At 37.0% G+C, this 21,334-nt stretch overlaps 2 protein-coding genes across 2 annotated transcripts in view; one reads left to right on the top strand and one right to left on the bottom strand.

Moving 5' to 3' along the window:
• The window catches only part of GlyT (Glycine transporter), a 41,263-nt gene extending 36,493 nt beyond the window's left edge, over positions 1-4,770 (bottom strand). Inside the window, exons 1-2 of the mRNA XM_032437207.2 lie at positions 4,328-4,770; positions 1,849-1,925 (exon numbers count right to left, since the gene is read on the bottom strand). The gene's annotated coding sequence lies outside the window, so the exon portion shown is untranslated. The remainder of the gene's footprint in view (positions 1-1,848; positions 1,926-4,327) is intronic.
• A 3,180-nt stretch (positions 4,771-7,950) lies between these two features.
• Positions 7,951-21,227, top strand: pippin. Its single transcript, XM_002049216.4, has 5 exons — positions 7,951-8,227; positions 14,267-14,453; positions 16,845-16,980; positions 17,522-17,730; positions 19,804-21,227. The coding sequence occupies exons 1-5, from the start codon at positions 8,214-8,216 to the stop codon at positions 20,899-20,901; spliced, it is 1,644 nt and encodes a 547-aa protein (XP_002049252.1). The 5' UTR covers positions 7,951-8,213; the 3' UTR covers positions 20,902-21,227.
• Positions 21,228-21,334: the final 107 nt, after the last annotated feature.

Raw genomic sequence — 21,334 nt, 5'->3', positions numbered from 1 at the left:
ATAAATCTGTGAAGCTGATTAAGTGTAGATATATTTTCCGAAAAGCCTTTTGCTGCCGGTTAAAGGAAAATTGGGTCAGCAAAAAAGTTGGGCTAGTGGCTAGGACGTGCCCAACTCCAGACAAGTTCTTCACAATCCGTTTTACCTATTTAATCCAGCAGAAATCTGCATTTTAAATTAATATTCAGATGTGTGGCATAAATATTTTCTATTGTGAAATATTATTGTTGTTGGCTTTAAGCTGAAGTTTGCGCTTAAAAACACATAAATGTCAATGTTAGCCGCAAAATAACTAATACAATCAGTGAGACACACACACACTCGCACACACTCGTACACACACACACACAGCTGCAGTTGCATTGTCGTAAAAATTGTAGCTGTAAAAGCCATAAAAACAATACGTACCACTGCGGTGTGGGCGTGGCATAATGCTGGGCAGCCGGAGGGGCGGGGGCTCGGTTGTCGACAAGGCAAAGAGTCGGATATAAAGGATAAAGGGTACAGGAAACAAGGGGACTTGCACAAGCTGTTTAACAACTTAGCTAAGCATTGTTGTTGCTGTTGATATTGTTATTGTTGTGGTGGCTGGTGTGTAGGTCAAAGTTCGCAGCATTTACTCAGGGTAAAATGTGTCCGCAAAAGGACGTGCATCCTGTGCACTAAGCACACACGTGAGACCTAAATATAAGTATATACAACACATATTTATAATAAAAACAATTCCCAAATGAGCTTAAGTAAAAACTGAAAAAATTGCCAACATTAATCTTTATTTATTATTGGCCAAGGTCAGGAAATTCAATTTTGCAGATTCTTGTTTCTTCTTTCATTTTTTTTTTTTATCGCTCTCTGATTGATTTATTTATTTACTTTGATTTGCGTCATTCGACGGATGTCTTCTGGCCAAATGCAAATGCTTGGCATTTGTATCTGACGCCGTGTCAGACGTTTTTTCCGGAAATCTCTTCCATAAATACCACTGAAATCTACTTGCAATAAGAATGTGGTTAAAACGGGATAACATCATTTTGTTAGCATATAAATTTGAATTTATTTTATTATTTATTTGCTGTGCAATTGCCTCTCGTTGAGTTAGGCAGATTGCGCTGCGACTATGCTTTAAATTGAAGAAAAAAAAATGTGTTTTACTCCAGATTGTTGCCTCACGTATTTAAGCCGAACAGAGCTGAAAACCACTTTAAAGTGGTTGAAAAAGTAGGACATGAACAGCTTTTGAAGCTTCAGCCTAAGAAATAAGAAAGCATATTTAATAAAATGCAGTGCTCCTTCGAATTAGAAGTGCTTTGAATACTTATTAAAAAATTTTAAAAATTCCGAAATTACTTTTTGTTTGGGTTGCGATCTGTATAAATAAGTTTATATGCCAAAAATCTGGGCACTATCTTATCCAAAATGTGCCCTCAATTTTAGGCAAGTGCATATAGGGGCCCGATCCGTCAGTTTCCGACAAAGTTTCAATAGGATATCAGTTAGCCGGACAGGAATCAATGGCAGCTTCTTGACTTTAGCTGCTTGGCAAAACAAGGTCTGTTTAAAGAGTTGCTGGTATCAATTTTGATGTTGAATTCAGCCTGCGTGTGTTGCCTACTTATTGGGGCAAAATGTTGAACTAGCTGGAGTTGATTGAATTTGTTTTAGTTGCTGAGCTGACGCGCATTACGCATACGTCATGTGAGACAGGTGAGGCCATGTGTCAAAAGCTCTAGCAATCAATCAAAAGGCTAGCTTTGATTTTTATTTTTCGCACAAAAGCAAAACGGATAGAATAGATGGAACACCTGTTGTGGGCATAAAAGATATCGTATAATGCTGCTCAGAACTTACCTGCCAGCTATTTGTTGTTGTCCTTGTTGCTGTTGTTGTTGTGTTTAATTCCTCAGTTTTAAATCGTTAATTGTTGGCTATGTAAAGAGACAACAATAATAAAAAGGAAAAATCGCAGCCTGAAAAAGCCAGGGGCAAAGATGAAAAAGCCCAAGTTGAGCCAAAGGCAAACGCGCACACGGCACAGGACGCGCCAGGACAAGCGAATCTGTGTGTGAGCAGGAAACAACGCACGTTTACGTCGAGCAGGAACCAGGAAGGAACCAGGCACAAGACAAACAGGCAGGAAAGCAAAAAGCGACGACGCCGACGATGACGACGACTTTGGCGAGCATTGACGAACGGCAGCCAAGGACAAGGAAACTGAGGTAACAACAGCTATAACTATAACAAAAGCAAACGGGGCAAATACTATAAAAAAAAAATAGAAGAAATGGCAACCGAAGGTAACGAAGTTGAAATACCCTTGCCAAATACTATTACTGTTATCTCTGTAATCTCCTTTAAAATTGATCGTCTAACCAGGAGAAACATGATAAAGGAGGCTGAATGAAATAAATATGCGTTACATATTTGATGACGAAATCAAAGTACACCCATGGCAAACGCGCAAAAAACGTGAAGAAAAAGTGAAAGAGGGTAGGGCACGCATAGACATTCCAATAACAATGAGCCTGGCGGAGAATAGCAAAGAAGGCAGCTAAAAGTTTTGCCAGGCTCTGCTCAGTTTGTGCCGGGACAGCGGAGGCTGGAATTAATTTTGCGTTTGGCTACGCTTGGCTGCAGCAGAGCGGGGTCAGCAGGTGCAGGGTCAGGTAGACCCCCCAAAAAACTTTGTTCAAATATTTGTCGACTACCTTTGGGTTCAAAATGGCTCAAGACCTCTTAAATTTTTGGTACACAACTCAATTGCAGCACTTTTGGGTAACAAATATAATATATATATATATACATATATACATAATATGTGTATATATTATATATATGTGCCTCAATGTTAAGGATAACACAAGGATAACCTGCAACATATGCATATGCAGAGAAAATATTCTGCACAATAGTTTCCAGCTGCTGCATAGGTTAAGTGGAAGGCTAAAGAAAGTTTTGCTTAATGTTAAATTATAATTCGTAAAGCTAACTTTAAGCGGAATACCCCTAATAAGTATCTTCGTAATATTCTTTAGGTTATGTATTCTATTTAGAAGCTTAGTGCAAACGGAAATCCCTTATTGAAATATTCTCTTGGATATGTATTTAGTTTGGAATCGTTCAAGGGGAGTACCCCTAATAAGTAAAAGCATTATTTAAAGGTTTCGTAGGATGTGTATTCTCTTTAGAAGCTTACTCCAAAAAGAATACCCAAAATAAGAAGCGGTTTTTGGAAAAATTCTATAGGATATGTATTCTATTCAGAACCTTTCTCCAAACGTAATATTTGAAACAGTTGTTTCTCACAAATTCTTATTTTAAAATGATGTAGAGAATTTTAATTCGCAGTTTTGTGAATGCAAATTTCCAAATTGCTCCTATTCAGATTAAAATTCTAAGAAAATAGCTCTTGTTTTGTTTTGCTTAATTTTTTTAATGATCATTTTTATTATTATTTAACAAGATGATAGATATTGCGCGCTTCACTTTGCAAAGATTTGGTATGCGATAAACTAAGACGTATTATTAATTAAAGAAGTGAAACTAAAGAGAAATTAAAGCGAATTTAATTTTATAGTTAAATCAAAATTGTGAGATTTCATATCAAAAAGATTTCTGCTGGCGTTTCACAACACTGCAATACAGGTACAGTTTGTGCGCTACTATATAAGGAAAATATGCGCAGAAATTTAAGAAATAGACATAAAATCACAATACTAGAAGGGAAGTGCAGAGTGTACGCCTTATATGAATGATTAAATAATAAATACTGTTAAATTGTTATTGAAAGGAATTTCGGCCAGGGTTAATCAACACTATAAAAATCCTAAAAAACCAAAAAATATGCAAAAAATCGTGTAAATCAGTAAAAGACAATATGCTATTGGAAACACATAAAAATGGGACGAAATCTATGGCATTCGCTTTAACTAAACCAACAAAAATGATTTAGTAAATTGAATTTTCAATTGAAAATCTATTGAAAAACTGTAAATTTCCGTTGGAGTTAACAAACACTATAAATTTATTCGCCTATCTGAACCGTACTCTTTAAAAAGGATGTTGCGGCTGGTCAGTAGCTGTGCATACAACAGTTAATTAGCTGGTAATTAAATGACTGTGAAAACCACTTTGGCAGGATAATGGCATAAGTGCCCAGGATATACGAGAGACGGGCATATGTTTGGCTCCGTTCACAGCAGAAGCAGAAGCAGCCGCAGCAGCAGTCGGGGCCATGACCTGCATCTGATTTCAGCTGGTAAATAGGGTTAATTGAATTTGTCAGCAGCCATGGCTGGCGAGGACGAGGTCCTTGACGCTCAGTTTCTACCTGTTTGTTATTGTTGTTTTAAATTTTCATCTTTTTTTCTGTTTGGCTATCATATAACGCGCGCCGTCAGTTGCCAATTAAATTGTTTAAAAATTTAGTCAGGTTAGCAGCGGCAGCTATACGAAGGACACGCGCACTCAATAAGGACAGCAGCACGCACAAAAACACGATTTTCTATGTGAATGTAAAGCGCACGATAAAACAAGTTTTTTTTTTTGTATTTAAAAACAATCAAAAAAAGAAGAGGAAACGCTTTGAAAACGCGACTTGCACAATTTTTGCAGCGAAAGCGAATTTATTGAGTTCTTGTTGTTGGTTAAAGTTAAAGTTGTTTGTGATGTTGTTGTTGTTGTTGTTGTTATTGTTGTTGGTTTAGGTGTTAATTGATTGTTAGTTAACATGTGGCAACCACTTTGGCGCACAATTCGAAAGCAACTGAAAGCAAAACGCCAACAGTAACAGCAGCCGCAGCCGCAGCCGCAGCAGCAGCGGCAGCAGCAGAGCCACACGACGCGTACGCGTCGGCCACCCACACAGCGGAGCTTTTGCGTGAGCGCTCTAAAAGCTTTTGCAAGCGCGCGCGCCGCACTTGCTATAAAATGTTTTATGGCACTGCTCGCAGCGCAGTCGGCGTTACGGCTGCGTTTGATTTACAACATGATTTACTGGCGCCGCCATTTTTCGGCTGAGGCAGTGACAGCGGCAGAGCTTTCACCTATTATGTGTAGGTGAGCGTGTGCGTGTGCGTGTGCCCTATTGTAAATTGGATCCTAGAAATATTTATACGCTTAATTATGCGTTCTTGTATGGATGTTTCGGATATGTTGCATATTTTTAGGGGAGAGGAGCGCTTAGGTAAGAAGTTAAGCCAGAAAATTAACATTTATAGCTGCCAACAGTTAGCACAGTTAATTTAATAATAAAAACCAAATGCTGCACGCAATATTCAAAAGTTTTAAACTTAGGTGAATGTATGTATTTCAGAACTCTTCTCTAATCCGCTAAGCTAAGCGTTGCAATTATATTCACCTGAGGCACATGAAATTCCTGGAATTTCTGGGCTCATCTTTCATAACACGTGCCGCAAGCTTAAATTATATTCTATGCACCAGTTGAACTTCCACGAATTTTTCGTAGTTGTAGCTGCGACTGAGATTTAATTTTCATGGAATTCTGATTCGGACATAATAATAGGCATTTTTCAAAAATTATTATCAGAAAAGCATAATAAAAATCGTTAAAAATATTAAGTATACGGGCATTATTTACTTATACAATTTCTTATTTTAAGTATTAAGAAACAAAAACAATACAGAGCAAATCCTGAGGATTAACATATTAATTTAAAAAACTATGAAAAAATGAATAGCTATACTATATTATAATATATTTTTCTGGAAATAATTTCTTCTTCACATATGTAAAAATATTGTCTATTCATTCAGGCAAAATATCAACAAATTTAACGTTAAATTTTGATATTTAAAACATTTATAATGAATGCTGCCTTTTAAAAACAATCCAGTTGTATCTCCATACTCCTCCAATACATGTTGTCCGCGATCTCTTCTATCCTGCTCTTCCGCTGAATTATTCTGAAAACAATTTGGGCATACGAAAAACGAATATAACTGTGCTTTTGATAGAGTGGGTGACCTTCAGTTCAACACATGATATACAGTGCACACCCACACACACATGCATACCAAAAACGCATACATATTGACACCTTCTACTTGGTGTATGAAAAGCTGTCGCTGCCGCTGCCGCTGCCGCTGTCGATGCTGCCTCGACCTAGACACTGAAAGCGACATTGACGCTGCTGCCGTCGACGCTGGCAGCGGCATGGCTAGCTTTACACAGTGTGGGAGTATTGGTGATGCTGCGCTAAGCTGCGCTGCTTGCGCTCTGCCGCTGAGACATGTGTTAAAGCTTAGCGTGTATGGACTCAAACGGGAAACTGTTGGCGTCCGTCTGCGTTGTCCTCTTTCGTTTGGGCTACTTTTTCTATGTGTGCGTGCGTAGGCGCAAGCGAAACAGGCAGGAACCAGTCGTTCGTTAGGGTAAAACTATAAGGAGATTATAAAAGTAGCGCCAACGGGCGCAATAAAAAAGGACGAGCAACAGCAGCAGCAACAACAACATCAAAAGCACAGTAAAATATTATAATATGCATAACTTGAATAATTCTGTAACGCATTTAATGTTCGTTTTATTTGACTTGTTTTTATTTATTTTTTGTATGCTGGCAGGCAAGCATTTATTTACTGTTGTTGTTGTTGTTGTTGTTGTTGTTGCTGTTGTTGTGCAAGGTTATGAATGAAAAGCTTTTTCAATTCAGCTTCTGTTGGCCCTTCGGCAACATTTCCGATTGTGGTGCAGCTTAAAAAAACTTCGCGCGGCGCATGGCAAGAAAGCCTTGACAGGTCGTTAGCAAGGCATTAAAAAGCCCTGGCAAAAAGAGCAGCAGCTGGCTGAGCCTGAGAACTGCAGCAGGCAGGCAGGTGGGCAGGTGGGCAGTTGGGCAGGCGGCAGGTACAACTAAGGTTGACGATTGAGGGATAATTGTTGGCAATTGTGGCAGACTTTGCTGTTGATATATGCACGCCATATGTAATATTATAAAAGCTTTTTAAGTACCAGGAATTTGATGAATGTGGGCTTTTTTACAAGTAAATTCGTTGCGCTGCAATTGTGTGACAAACAACTTGTTACTTGCGTAAAAATATATGCATAAAATATATATATTATATGCATATATTACATATTAATAAGTATCAGTAACTGTTGTTATATTTCATTTTCTTTTTAAGCTTGCCTCGATCATATAACTGTAGCCTAAGCTTTTATCCAAAACAGCAACCACAAAAGCATTGAGCGATATTTTAAGAGCAGCGCTTAAATAATGCACAGCGTGCGCTCATCACATGCTGCTAAGAGAGTTTTTGTTCGCTTTAAGAGTGAGTGCAGATAGAGAGGCGCTTTAAACAGTTGATCAAGTGTTTGCCGGCGTACCAGAGCGTAGAAAAAAGTGAGAGTGCGAGAGCGCTATAAAACAAACGCCGATCGCTTATTTTGTACGTCTTCATACGAGGGCTGCCACAAGAATATTACTAATTATATATATTTTTTTAACTTTAATCAGTTTATTTAAGTAATAGAGATATTATTTAATTATTAATACTTGTATTTAAATTTCAAATATAAAGTCTACTTATAAATATACAGTTTTTTCCCTAAATGTTAATAATAAATGTTAAATATTGAGTATACTTGCATATTTATTCATTATAAATATCAATTATAAAGTATACTTTTACATTTTTCTTTAATATATACATACTTTTTTTATAATTAATATACATTAGCTCCCCTTTTCAGCAAGATTGAGCATATCCTGCTCATTTAGGTAGCACTGCCTCTGCCGCCCTTCTCTCTCTTTCCCTCTCTCTCTTTGTTTCTCTTTATTTCACATAAGACTTCTTCTTTTAATTATTGCTTATTGCTTACACAAACTTTTCGTGCAGTCCTCGTCTTTATTTGCTTGTGTGCGTGTGTGGATCAACCAATTGACGATCGACTCGATGCGACGCTCATAAATAAAAAGCCGACTTTGCAATATTCGTGTAGCCAGTTCGCAATTTGGCAGCAAAAGAAGTCGACGTGTGACTCTGCAGCTTGTTTTTTATTATCATCGCGTGTTATAGTTGTGTGTGTGCATGTGTCTGTGTGTTAAGTGTCTGCGTTTAAATTTAATGTTAAAATCGAATGTGTCTTAAGTAGCGCATTAAATTCAAGTCTCTGACTCTGACTCTGACTCTGGAAAATCGCTAGTTATATAAAGTTGCAATTGCGCTGTGCGTGTTCTGACTAAATTAAATACAAAATGAGCAACGAAAGGTAAATTCCAAATGCAAAATATAAACAACAACCAAATAGTAAGACAACAAATAATTTAAAAAAAAGGCGTCTACTAAAAAAAATGCCACAGCTGTTCACAGTCTTAGTCTGTTTACCTTTGCATATTCAACCTGTCTCGACTGAAAGCCGTGACTCTTGACAAAGAAAAAAAAAACGAGTTTTTCCATATTTCGACAAGATCTTTGCTGTCGCCGCTGTTGCCAGGCCTTCAACTCAAGTGGCAGCTGCCAGTCCTGATTAGCCAGTGGGCCCTGTAGACGCAATGCGTTGAACTTTGATAACGATCCTATTGCTGTCTGGCCAAAATACCTAAAAAAAAAAAATGTATATATATATATAAATAATAAAACAAAAATAAACAATGAAATTATAAAAAAAGAAAGAATGAAAAAAAAAACAAACAGCAAACATTGCGAAATTTGTTTCTGAACTTTGGACCATCACACATATCAAATTCTGATCAATGCTGCCTTGAAGATTAGTGTCCAATCAAGATTTAAATCGCGTGATTTTATTGCCAATTTAAAAAATAAACTGATTGCCTTTTGCCAGCAAGCGGTAGTTGTGTGTAAATTGTTATTTAACAATCAGATAAGAATTTGCAGCTATAAGGAAAATGTGCTTTTATTTTTTCTTGCTACAGTAGCAGTTCAGTTATATTTTTATAATATTAATAAATAATTAAATTTAATTGTTTTCTTAATTTTTAAGATACCTTCAATAAGTAATATATTTAAAAATATAAATAGAAATTTTTAATAACAATAAAATTTTTCGAATAAATATTTGTACAATTTTTTATTTTTGAACAATATTATCCGCCTCTTCTGATATAATAAAATCCATATTTTATCAAAGTATTGCCTTTTCAATAAGAAGCACATATTTTACTCAACTTTGCTGCACAATTTTATTTTTAATAAATTCACTTGAAAGTTGTAAATGTTTTGTCAACAAATTTTGAAATATATCGAGCTCTTGGTGTGAAAATCAAATGCAAATATTATCGGAAGAGGAGACATTTTTTCAATTCGCATTTAAAGTTACGAAATGTATGTGCACATATTTATTCGATATATTTATATATATGTATGCATATAAATATATACATTATTTATTTAATATATCGGAATAATATAAATAAGTATTTAATTTGGTTTTTTATATTACTCATGCTTAATATAATGAAAACTCTTAGAATATTTAATATGCATTATTATAGATATTATTAATAGAAAAGCAGTCGAGCACTTTAAGTCTTTTGAAACTCCGTCTATTTCTTTCAGTGTAAGGCTTACGGTCCCTTTTTTTATTTGTTTGTTATAGAATTGAAAAGCAAATAAATATAGAGCACACATAAACGGCGCATGTTTGCGATGATCGAGCCAAGATTAGCTTTAGATGGACAGCTGACAGACTGTTTGGTTTGATCTGTGTGACTAGCTAAAAAATCAATTCAAAGGCTTGTTAGCAATTTCTAAAAAAAAAAAAACATATTGCCGACTCATCGTTGACGCTGGAAATTGTTATAAAAATTGCAATAAATCTATTAAAATTTTTTTTGAGTCACAATTTGCTTGGCAAATAAAAATAATATTGATTGATTACTACTATTCAAACAATTCCACAAGATGGTGAAATTCTGGAAATTCACGAAAATCAACTTCTAGAAATTTAACAAATTATCCATTTTCATGTATATGTACAAAGCAAAAAAAAACCTTAATTGGAAGAGACATGACTTCAAGTTGTTTCTGCTGATTTTGCAATTATCAAATAAATGTGTTTATAAATTTGTTAATTAATGCGATAAGGCACCCGATTTTTAATTGTACATATATATTTATATAAATATTGATTATATTGTAGAAATTCCCACGCTAAACGGCAGTTATCTTATCTACATACAATATTTTGCAGCCTGTTCTGCAATTTAATTACGCATACGCAGCGTGTGGCTGTCATGACAACAACAACAAGCAAAGCGCTAATGAGAATGAAATCAATGCGTTGCCGTAATGTATATATTGACTATATAAATGTTTAATTATGTATATATTCATGTATACGATATGCCTGATTGGGCGTTTTTTTGGGGCCTGCATACGCATATTTCTCGGTGCCCATTTTAATTGGTTCAATTAGGCTGGAAAGTCACAAATCAATAACAACTGAGGTTGGAATACTCTCATACATTTATATATGTATCACTATATTATATGCCTCTTATCAATTGTCTAATTTGTTCGCTCAACCGCCGTAGAAACTTGTTCAATTCACACTTCAATCAGCAGTCAGGAGCTTGCGTATATGAGATACCCTAACACTCTTCTAGCCGAGAAGCTGCATGTCAAGTTTAATACATCTCGCTGCTAAGGGAATATCTTATTATTGAAGACTTTATGGGTTCGTAGATGCTTCCATCTGCCTGTTGCATACATTTGCACATAACCAATATACCCTTCAATGGGTTCAGGGCATACAAATTGATAAGCGCAACGCGTTCAACTTTCCCATTGGCATCAATCACGCCGTTTATTGATTAACATCGTGTGATACTTGAATTTCCACACGGCGTGCAACTCGTGCCATTAATTGTTTGACAACTATATTCCTTCTAATCCGTTCTATCAATTGTTCTGAGTCTGTCATTGGGCTACTTTTTATTTGTTGTTATTTATATTTTCGGCACATTGAACTTTATCTGGTGCTTCCTCTTGTTCTAAAATATAGCTCAATTAGTTAGCATGCGAATTTATTGTGGCTTTGTTTGCTTTTTTGTTTCTATAATCTTATATATGCAATTCACGCTTACTCGATTTTGGCGCGTCCAATGCTATTTACGTGGAGTTTAATGTCCAAGGTTTCGGATTTGCCGGACTAATAGATCGGCTAAGTTTTTTTTTATATTTTAATTAATAGCAGAGCAATTGTTTCTTAAGGTTCTACGTTATTTTAATTTTTTGCAAATTAAATATGATTTTTTTTAGCAGGAACTCTTATTCATATACTCACATCATTCAGCTGCAAGCCCAAAAAATATTCAATATAAAAAAAGAGAGCTTTGCCCTTAGGTTCGCTTTGTGAGCTTGGTTTTCCGCGTTCTGAAGCCTAGCCTAGCCCCGTTTATGTTTATCTATTTTTAATAGAGAATGTATTATAAGAGATTATGGTATTGTTACACGGGATATTACCATTTTGTCAGGAAGTGTGCAACACATAAAAGGAGACGTCTCTGACCCCGCCATGTTTGTCTTATTTTTGTCTATCCGTCTGTCTGTCTATCCTTCAGTTTGTGTGTTTCTATGCGCAATAGTCTCTCAATCCTAATGCTATACTCTTGAAATTTTTCACAGGATCGATCGGTCCAAGAGTAGACTCTAGTATAAACAACTCTTTCGTTTTTCAATATATCTTGTTCTTAGCATTTCTAAGTTCTCTCTACATATATGCAGCAGCTTATATACATCTACCGAGGACATCTTGACTTTCTTGTTTTGAATGTTTTCATTATTGGAAAGTAATTTGCTCAACTTAACCATATTCATCGGATCAGGTTAAAGTTCCCCTGGTTTTCGTTTGGCTATTGATACCCCTCAAGGTTCGATTTGTTGTTAACAATTTATGTTGGAGTTCCGTGTATGAAGTGTTTCGGTTCATAAGATCGTGTTGATAACAATTTATGGAAGCCTTATCATTTATATAATTACTAAACACTTGATTCTTTAAAAGGCTCGATAGGGCTGTAATTGGTTAATAATTTAGTTGGCAGTGTTTAAATTTCAAACAACACTCGAGAAATATATTCAATTACGATAAATTAAAAAAATATATACTTTTCCATTTGTCAAAATAGTTGTATCTGTTCAATTTTGACTCACAGATAAGCTAAGCATTTTGTTGTACAACTTTTCGTTCCGGAAATCAATTTCAGGGAATTCTTTACGCTTATAATTTATTGTGTCTGGCATAGAAAAAAATACCCTATTTATGGAAAATCTATATTCTTGATAATGCAATAAAATTCAACATAATTGAAATGACTGTTAAAAAATATGTCAAACGCGTTTCCTTATCAGCCAAATTGGACGCGGACACAGTTGAAAAATGTATGCAAGAAAACAGGTGAATCAAGGTAAATTTGGCTTTGCCTTGACAACCAAAAGTTATTCGCACTGCGCGCAGCTGTTCAACAAAAACAATGCAAAAAACTACTATAGCAAATCCACAAAAAATTTATAATAATTATTTTCGCCAAGCCAAATAATTACAAAACACAAACAAAAACAAAAAAAATGGTGACAGTCAATTAGGTAAATCAAATGAAAAACGTGCGCAAATACAAAGCGATATCGAAAAAAAAAAACAAAAGACGCAGCAAATGCCGCTGGATTTGTTGTTGTCTATACGCAGCGGCGCCGCTTGGCGTTTGTTTTTATTTTTCGCTTATCATGCTCGAAAAAAAATATGAAAAACAAAATAAAACAAAAATCACGTCACATGGCTTTTTGGCATATGACGTATACGCAGAGTTTGCCGGTTGGTTGATTCTCTCTCGCAACCGTCTCCGGCGCTCTGCTGCATGGTCTGAAGCCTCTAAATCAAAACAAACAAGGAACATGCATTGTGTGCCCGACTACAAGATACCCTTTACGCAGCTACACTCGAAATCAGCCCACAGCCGGGCGCATGCGAGTATATGTTTGTGTAGAGAACATATATACCAAATATTTTGTCTTTAGCTCTGAAATGTGAGGAGCTATGCTCAAAAGCTAAATAAATCGATATTTATCGATATTGAACAAATAAGAAAATATTTATATATATATATCAATGATCGAAGCATCGGCACAGACCGAACCACTTAACTAATCGTCCTGCTCCATCAGCTATATATCTTTTAAACGAGAGAAGTTGCTTCGTTTAGTATAATATTTTTCATTTTAATAACTTTGTATAATATACCGATTTTTCTTCTTTCTATTTTATCATCTTTTATACTCACTTTCAATGCTCAAGTGCATTGTTTAGGGGCTTGTTTGTAAAAACTCTGGCAATTAACCAGTCAACGGCTGACGGGAAAGCCCCCACCTACAAGGCGTGTAATTGTAGATTAATTTTATTATAATTGCCGACAGCACTCAGTTGAATGGCATTTAAACCAGTTGATATACTCTACTACTCGCGACTTGCTTAGGTGACCCCAAGCGAACCGGCTGTGTTTGTTGACAGTTTTTAATATCACATGAGCAGTTCGTGTTGTTGCTTTGATTTCTGTTGAACTTGTCGTAATGAATAGATTTATTTGTAATTTTGTATTTGACAATCGCTTGAGTTTCGTTAAGTTTATAATAGAGTTTTTAAGATAGCTAAAAAATACTTCGGATTGAATCTTTGCCTTGGGCTAACTTTTATCTAACTTAATTTGGCCAGCTTCTGCAATCATAAGTCGATAAAGAAAAGTTATTAATATTAAATCTCATCAATCAAAAATAGTTCATTTGAATAGTTCCTTAAGATGTTTAATCCTGATGGGACTGGTCCGTAGAACCTGGGACTAGATGCGCCCAGTTGAATATCTTAGATTCCATCAAGACAAGGTAGAAATGGTATGGGATAAAAATGCATAAAATTTTATGCATAAATGTAAAAATGTTTAACTACATTTTATTTTTATATTTGATTAACTAGTTCAAGGTCCGGAACATCAAATATTTTTTAAATAAAAAGGTGGCCAAAATCAACATAAGATCTATTTATTTATTTCTTCAATTCGCATGAACTTATTCTTAGTGAATAGCTCAAGAAACTGACGATCGTTTAGAAAGCAACTTTTACCAGATATATAGGCATTTATATATATATATATGATATGTACAGTTATATATATGCGTAAAACTCTGATGTCAGCGCTTGTCAATGAGTGTGAATATGCAGACAATGCCAATAAATTGCAATCTCAATTGATTTGTCAACTATTTAATTGTACTCATTGGTTCATTTGTTTTCCAAACACAGGGATGAGGAGTACAGCAAATTTGTGCCACAGAAGATGTCGTATCATGTGGTGCCCGGCGCGGAGTTTCAGTGCAAGTTGCCCATGTCCATGTCCATGTCCATGATGTCCATGCCGAAGTCACGCAAATTGTCGACCATCGATGAGCAGGACTACGACAAGGCCAATCGCAGAGGCATGATTAATCAGGTATGTTCACGGCTCAGCAGCTAACATTCATTCTAAAATTCAGTCAACAAATTCTGCAGTTGCCAGGAACAACAATCTACACTTAACTGATTCTCTTAAGCCAGGCAGCTACAACCAAAAGCTTTGCGTTTTAAGCGCCAGCTGTTTCTCTTTAGTTCCTCTCTTTTATGGCAACTCTTGTTGCCTGTCCTTGAATTTGCAATTCAACTATAGCCTTCTCCAGCAGCTGCCACAGCAGCCGCAGCAGCAGCAGCGGGAGTTGCCAGGTTGAGTGGCAGTCGTAAAAGAACTAAAAGAGTTTGCGTTGGCGTCGAGATTCCTGGTCAAAGAGTTAACTAGCTGAGATTAAATCTGCAACAAACAAAAATAAAACGACTAACTTCGTCAGGCCGAATATTGAATACTCTTGTGAATATTTGACTTAGAATGCTTTCATTCACATTAAATAGTGGATCGTCTTGATAAGGTCTGTATATATTTTTGGGAAGAAGTAGAAGTGCGGAATTGCTCAGTTTTTTGCATAAGTAGAAAATAAAATAACATTGCATATACAATTAATTTTTAAGCCGTTTTTATAGAGTTATATGATATAGTAGTCCGAATCTAACAGCATCTTTGCATATGTAGGGACCGTGGCAAAACTTGTAAATATCAATTTTAGTTAATATATCTTAAATTATAGCTATGCGATATTATAATCCAATCAGGTTCGATATACATATATATATATATTATGTAGTCGGAGATATCTCTCCTTCTATGTGTTACACATTTCATGACAAACTGTAATGCCCTTCTTTTGTGTTTGAGTATATATAAATTGCGCGTGGCTTATATTTAATTAGGCGTTGCTTTTAAATATCATTTAGAGACTGTCACTAAAACTGACAGCCTGCTGCTTATTTGTAGACTTGGATAATAAAAAGTTGACCTTTAGAGAGCCCATATTAGATATATTTCTGTTAAATGTGCTATATTTATATACTTATGGCGCAGGCACTCGTATTTGTACTTTAATCATTTACTCGTAATTGCATTCTAATCAAATGAAATGTGCCCTAAATTTTACTCAGTTTTATTTGAGACAACATTTCAGTCTCCTTCAAATTGGTTCTTTTTTCAAATCAGTTATAGCATAAATCAGTCAAGGTCTTTCTGGACATTCGATCAATAAATAAGACAGCTCTATATTTGAGGAAAGACATGACTAATATATATAATTGATATATAAACGAGTGTCAAACATTTCAGTTAAGTGCAAAATTTGCTAATTGAACTCCCTTAGAAAGGTGACTTTGATTGATATCCGATTGACTGATGTCTGAAAAGAAATTTATACTTGATAGATCTTTAAATAATGTATGGTTAATATTCTTTTTTTCTTTTTGAAATATAACGTCCATTCAATTTTAAGTAATATATTATAGCTCGCAACCTTTAATGAAAAGAACTTTATATATAATCGCACTTTCAGTTGCGAAATACTGATTCTCCGAATCACAATTAATTAGTTCTTTCTTGGCGCTCGTTTATCTCGACTTACCTAGCAGACAAACCAATTGTGAAGGACAAAATGATAAGATACGCAATTGAACTTTCTTTGCGTGATTAGAAAACATGACATGGAGTCCATGTGGCGCACATGTGACACTGATGTGTCGTGAATTGAGTCAAATGGAACTCGATGCCAGGGAATGACGTCACAAGCCAGCTACCCCGATAAATATATCAAATTGTATGACAGGCACACGCAGGCGTTAACTGCAAAAGATGCTTTCTTTGCCCGAGATCGTTTATCACTTTTAGCTTAAATAGAGAAAAACGGTTCACTTGCATGTGGTTGCATCAACTTGTGCATACACGAGCCAATATCTTTAATTGCAACGTGTCGCAACTTCAATTGCAGCCAATTACTCGGTTTCCAATCAGAACAAAACAAACGCGCCTCCCCATTCAATTAAATATCAAGTGCAGCTGTTTATTACTTAAAAAACACTTTCAAAATGTTTATACATAAATAAATATTTTAAATAAATTGGTGCTTCGATTCACAGCTTGAACCATTGCCCTACCTTTAGCTGCGGTTAATCGCTGCTAACTATTCAGCTTTAAGCGCAACTGTTTATTTAATGAAATATCGATTGTTATAAAACGTAAGATACTTGATCTGCATATACTATTCTCCTATTAACACCAAGGGAATAACTCAAAGAAAAAGATTTCGGTGAAAGTTATCGAATATCAGAAACAAACTCGTACTGCGTGGGCACAACGAGGACCTCCGTCCTATATCTTTTATATATCCAGCTCTGTCTTATACCTCTTCCTATCGCTTTCTCTATCGATAATTATAGTATTACTAATATTGTATTTTCATTGATCCCTTAACAGATTTTGGCCACTTGTGCGGTGCTTTTGCTTTCCGCTGGCTGTGGCATGCCCATTGGCTTCTCGGCGGTGCTGTTGCCGCAGCTCAGCTCGAACTCCACGGAGGTGCCCATAGATGTTAATACCGGTTCTTGGATAGGTAAGATATAAGCAATGACAATAAAGAATGTATAGCTAGGTATAAATGTAAAGAAAAACTTAAGTCAAATAGTCAAAAGTCAAATCGATATTTCGAACAGCATGAGGGTTCAGTCGTTCTGACAAGCTTAAGTGCTGTATTTTTTAGAAAAACTTTTTTATTCATAATAGAAAGTATTTCAAACGTCTTAGCTATAGATCTGAAGTTTTGCCTAGTTTTTATTATTTTTATAAATATACTTTGAATTAATTTTCAGCCAATTTTATTAAATTATTATTTTATTTAAAAATACTAAGCTTTCTGTTGTCTTGCTGCGGTTCTTGAGATTAGTGTTTGATTTTTAATATATATATATAAGCTGAAAAACATTGTTGTTTGATTTCTGAAAATTTTTTAGCTGGTAAGCATGGTGTTATTGGATTATGCTTTCTAGCCATAGAAATACGCTATAAACATGTGCAAAAAATATATATCTTAACCAATCCGAATATCTTCTAAATATATTAATATCTCATGTTCTATCTGCCTACTCTATTTGCAGCCAGTGTACATAGTCTGGCCACGCCGTTTGGTTCTCTAATCTCTGGACCGCTGGCCGATTATTTGGGTCGTCGTAAAACGCTGCTAGTATCGGTAATACCCTTATTCCTGGGCTGGAGCACAATGGCAATGTCAAACTCTGTGAAGGCATTGATATTTGCGCGTTTCCTGTGCGGCTTTGCTACGGGCATTTTGGGAGGACCCGGTCAGGTAAGAAATGCTACTCTATTTACCTTTCCTATCTTTGCTATCTAGCTTTCGAACAGCCTTAAATTCATTTTGTGAAAGTTCTTTAGAAGGAAATTTCACACTTTTCCACGGCTCCCCACTGAATATGCTGAGAGCTGATCAACTCTGTGCAGTCGGCTAATAAACAAGACCAATGTCAGTGCCCAAAAAGTTCATTCACACATAGAGCGGAACGCAATTTAGCACAATCTGACCCATTAACCAGATTGTTAGAGCAAGCATAACCCTGAACCCACCCAGCAGGAACTGTTGTGCTGCGAATGCTGCATACGAAGCACGAATCTCATGAGAAAATGTACAACAAGTTGTCAGCTTGGGCGCTTGACAGCTGTCAACTGTTCACTTAATGCCATTGTTCCGTGCGCCTCCATTGTGTCCATGTTAATCCGGCGTTTTGTCCAAGTGAGCAACAAATTTGCACAGCCGGCATATGTATGTTATTTTTATTTTTTTTTTTCTGTATCTATTATATATCTTATGGATATGCCCATGACTTATCAAGCGGCCAAAATGATAAACGAAAGCAAAATCTTTAAATGGACAAACGCGCATTTGCATTAGCAAACGCTTTCCGCACACACGAATCAAGTTCCGGATTCTTGACCTTAGTCTATAATAAGTTTGTTGTTGCCCAGCTGCCCAGTTGCCCAGTTGCTGGGGGTGGTTCCCCGCCACAGCACAGGGGGTGTGCTCGTTGGCATTTGCGTATTTGTGTACGCGACTTGTTGCGCGTGTGTCTCGCAGTTCATTAATTGTCATCTGTGGCAGTGGCCAGAAGATTTATGATTTTATGATTAAGCTTAAGATTATGTTGATATGCTTGATATAGTTGATACAGTTGCCTGATGTTTTTGTGACCCTGTTTTGCATTCAATTTGATCAAAATTTTGTCTGTTTGTCTGTTTGTTTATACACTCGAGTCAGCCAACTGAATTAAGGGAAAGTTGCTGTCGCTGCCGTTTGCCGGGCATTTCGAGAACTTGTCCGAGGTCAAGGTGGGTTGTCTGCTTCCAGGAATTTGTGGCGAGCGCATATTGAAAATATTGCTTGGATTAAATGCGAAGATGGTGGCGCTTGTTGCGGCAGTGTTGCCTCAACTATTTATACAAAATTTAGGTGCGCCGTACGCGCCCTTGCTTCAGTAAGCCGAAGACTAAATGCTCTAGCTGGCTTATGGCTTGCGGCTCATATGTGTCAGGAGAATCAAAGAGCTTGTCAACAGAACATATTTCCATAATAGAATGTGATTTCCCGATCGGGCTTTCCAATTCAATAAGCTTGGCAACAGCCCATTTTCCCATAAAAGAATATGCTTTTCCGACCGGGCTGTCCTAAGGAGCTGCATGACGACATAGGGATATCATTTTAAGGATATTCGACTCTGGCTAAGAATTATTGAAAAAAAAAAAAAACATTTTCATAAAAGAACTTCAGTTTCGACCAAACATTTATTGGCAATTTATCGATGGGCATGGAAGGAAATACCTTCACAGTTTTCAAGTATTTAGAGAACGTCGCGTTCCTACATACGCACAGACAGATGGACATGGGTCAGAAATGCTTTATCCTGCTTTAAACTGGGCATTGGTAATTTCTTTACTCTATAGTCTAGGAATTATTTGTTGGCGTGGACTTGTGACATTGCGGGATTCAGGAAACATCTATGCTCTAATTAGAAAAGGGAAAAGAAAGGAAATCTTGAAGCTTGGCATTGGATTGGTTGAGGGTTGTCCAAAGGCCTTGACGATGCTCTAGGTTATCTGTCAAGTTTGAAGGAAATCATACAAGCCGTTAACTCTATCCGTGAGAGACATAAAATAACTAAACAAGATGCTGAATAGAAACCAAATATGAAGGATAGCTTAAGGGGAAAGGTGTTCCATATTCCCTTGTAACAATACCTTTCCTCATAAACTGAAAGGAAAGCTGTTCCATACTCTCTCTCTCGCTCTTGTAAGATTGCCCTTGTTAATCAATGAAAATTAATCCGAATGCATTGATTTACGCTTGGTGAATCTTTCAATCCGCCTACAGGTCTACATAGCGGAAACAGCTGAGCCCAATCTGCGCAGCCTGTTAATTGGAGCTCCATATGTTGCCTATTCGAGTGGCATACTGTTGGTCTATTCGCTGGGCACGGTTCTCTATTGGCGCAGTGTGGCCTGGTGTGCCAATATATTGCCCGCCCTGGCTGTAATCTCAATCTTCTTCATACCGGAAACACCAGTCTGGCTGCTGCGCAATCGGAAGGAAAAGCGAGCACTGCAGGCGTTGACATCGCTCCGGGGCAGCGAGATAAGCGCACAGAAGGAGCTGAACGATATGAAGCAGCGCTTGGAGAAGGAACGCGCCACCACCAAGACGAATGAGAACATTTTCAAGCTTTGCTGTGAGCGGGTGGCCATAAAGCCACTCTTCATTGTGATCGTCTTCTCGCTGCTGCAAATGTTCTCCGGCACGTTTATTGTGATCTTCTATGCGATCGATATTGTGTCCGAGTTCGGGGCAGATTTTGATACCAAACAGGCGGCCATTTGGACGGCGGCTGTGCGTGTGCTCTGCTGCATGATCTTCTGTGGCATATTGATATTTGTGCGTCGGCGTCTCATCATGATTCTCTCGGGCATTGGCTCGGGCGTGTTCTGTCTGGCGCTGAGCGTGTTTATGTATATGCGCATGGGCCAGCCCAGGATGCCGTACGATGTGCTTGTGGCGGGCGGCTGTCTACTCGGCTATATAGTCTTCAATACGGCGCTGATGGTGATGCCGGGCATTATGATCGGTGAGCTGTTCCCGGCGCGCATACGCGGACGGACAGCTGGCGGTGTATTTGCCTCGATGAATGTGGCGCTTTTCATATTTGCCAAGGCTTTTCCGGCGCTGCAATCGGCGCTAAAAATGCGTGGTGTTTTTCTGGTCTTTGCCGGCTCCAGTTTCCTGCTGACGATATTCATGTGCCTGTTCCAGCCAGAGACGAAGGGTCGGAGTCTGGAGCACATCGAGGACTACTTCAATGGTGACAATTGGCTGTGGCTGCGACGTGATCGTGGCTACAAGACGGTCAAGCTGTTGCCACTGCAGCCGCTTGTGGAGAATCGTGCTATCGTGCCGCGCAGTGCAGAGCATGCTTAGGCATTGCTAGGGTGGGGATTCACATGTATTTAGTTTTTAATACAGGGCTCTTCAAACTGCTTAGTTTGTTATTTAGTATTATGTGTAGCTCCTAATGCGCTGGAGTACCTCGTAGCAGTAATCTTAGCGTCTTTCCAGTGTTCCTTAGCAATTATTATGCATTACCAAAAAAGAAAAGTTTTCTAAAAATGAAACAAAACGTTGACACTCAAATTAATTAAATTTAATACAATGTGATTTTTGCATATACGCATTAACTTTTTATAGTCTCGATATAGAAAACTTATGCTATATTTTTACAACTATATGGTTAGAAATAAAAACATTATATAAGCAATACAATTAATACTTATACTTTGAATTTGAGCGCCAACTTAATACGTTAACGCAGCCAACTTTAAGCCGATTGCATGAACATAAAGTTATCGATTTG

The sequence above is a fragment of the Drosophila virilis genome, chromosome 5, assembly GCF_030788295.1.
Source record: "Drosophila virilis strain 15010-1051.87 chromosome 5, Dvir_AGI_RSII-ME, whole genome shotgun sequence".
Taxonomy (NCBI): Eukaryota; Metazoa; Arthropoda; class Insecta; order Diptera; family Drosophilidae; genus Drosophila; species Drosophila virilis.
The sequence above is the reverse complement of the archived record's forward strand: the minus strand, read 5'-3'. Positions and strand labels throughout refer to the sequence as shown.

What these genes read in the sequence shown, in the direction of transcription:
- pippin (XM_002049216.4), top strand. An exon ending in TAATACCGGTTCTTGGATAG is followed by an intron (nt 16,981 to 17,521) that starts GTAAGATATAAG and finishes CTCTATTTGCAG; the next exon opens with CCAGTGTACATAGTCTGGCC. An exon ending in TTTTGGGAGGACCCGGTCAG is followed by an intron (nt 17,731 to 19,803) that starts GTAAGAAATGCT and finishes ATCCGCCTACAG; the next exon opens with GTCTACATAGCGGAAACAGC.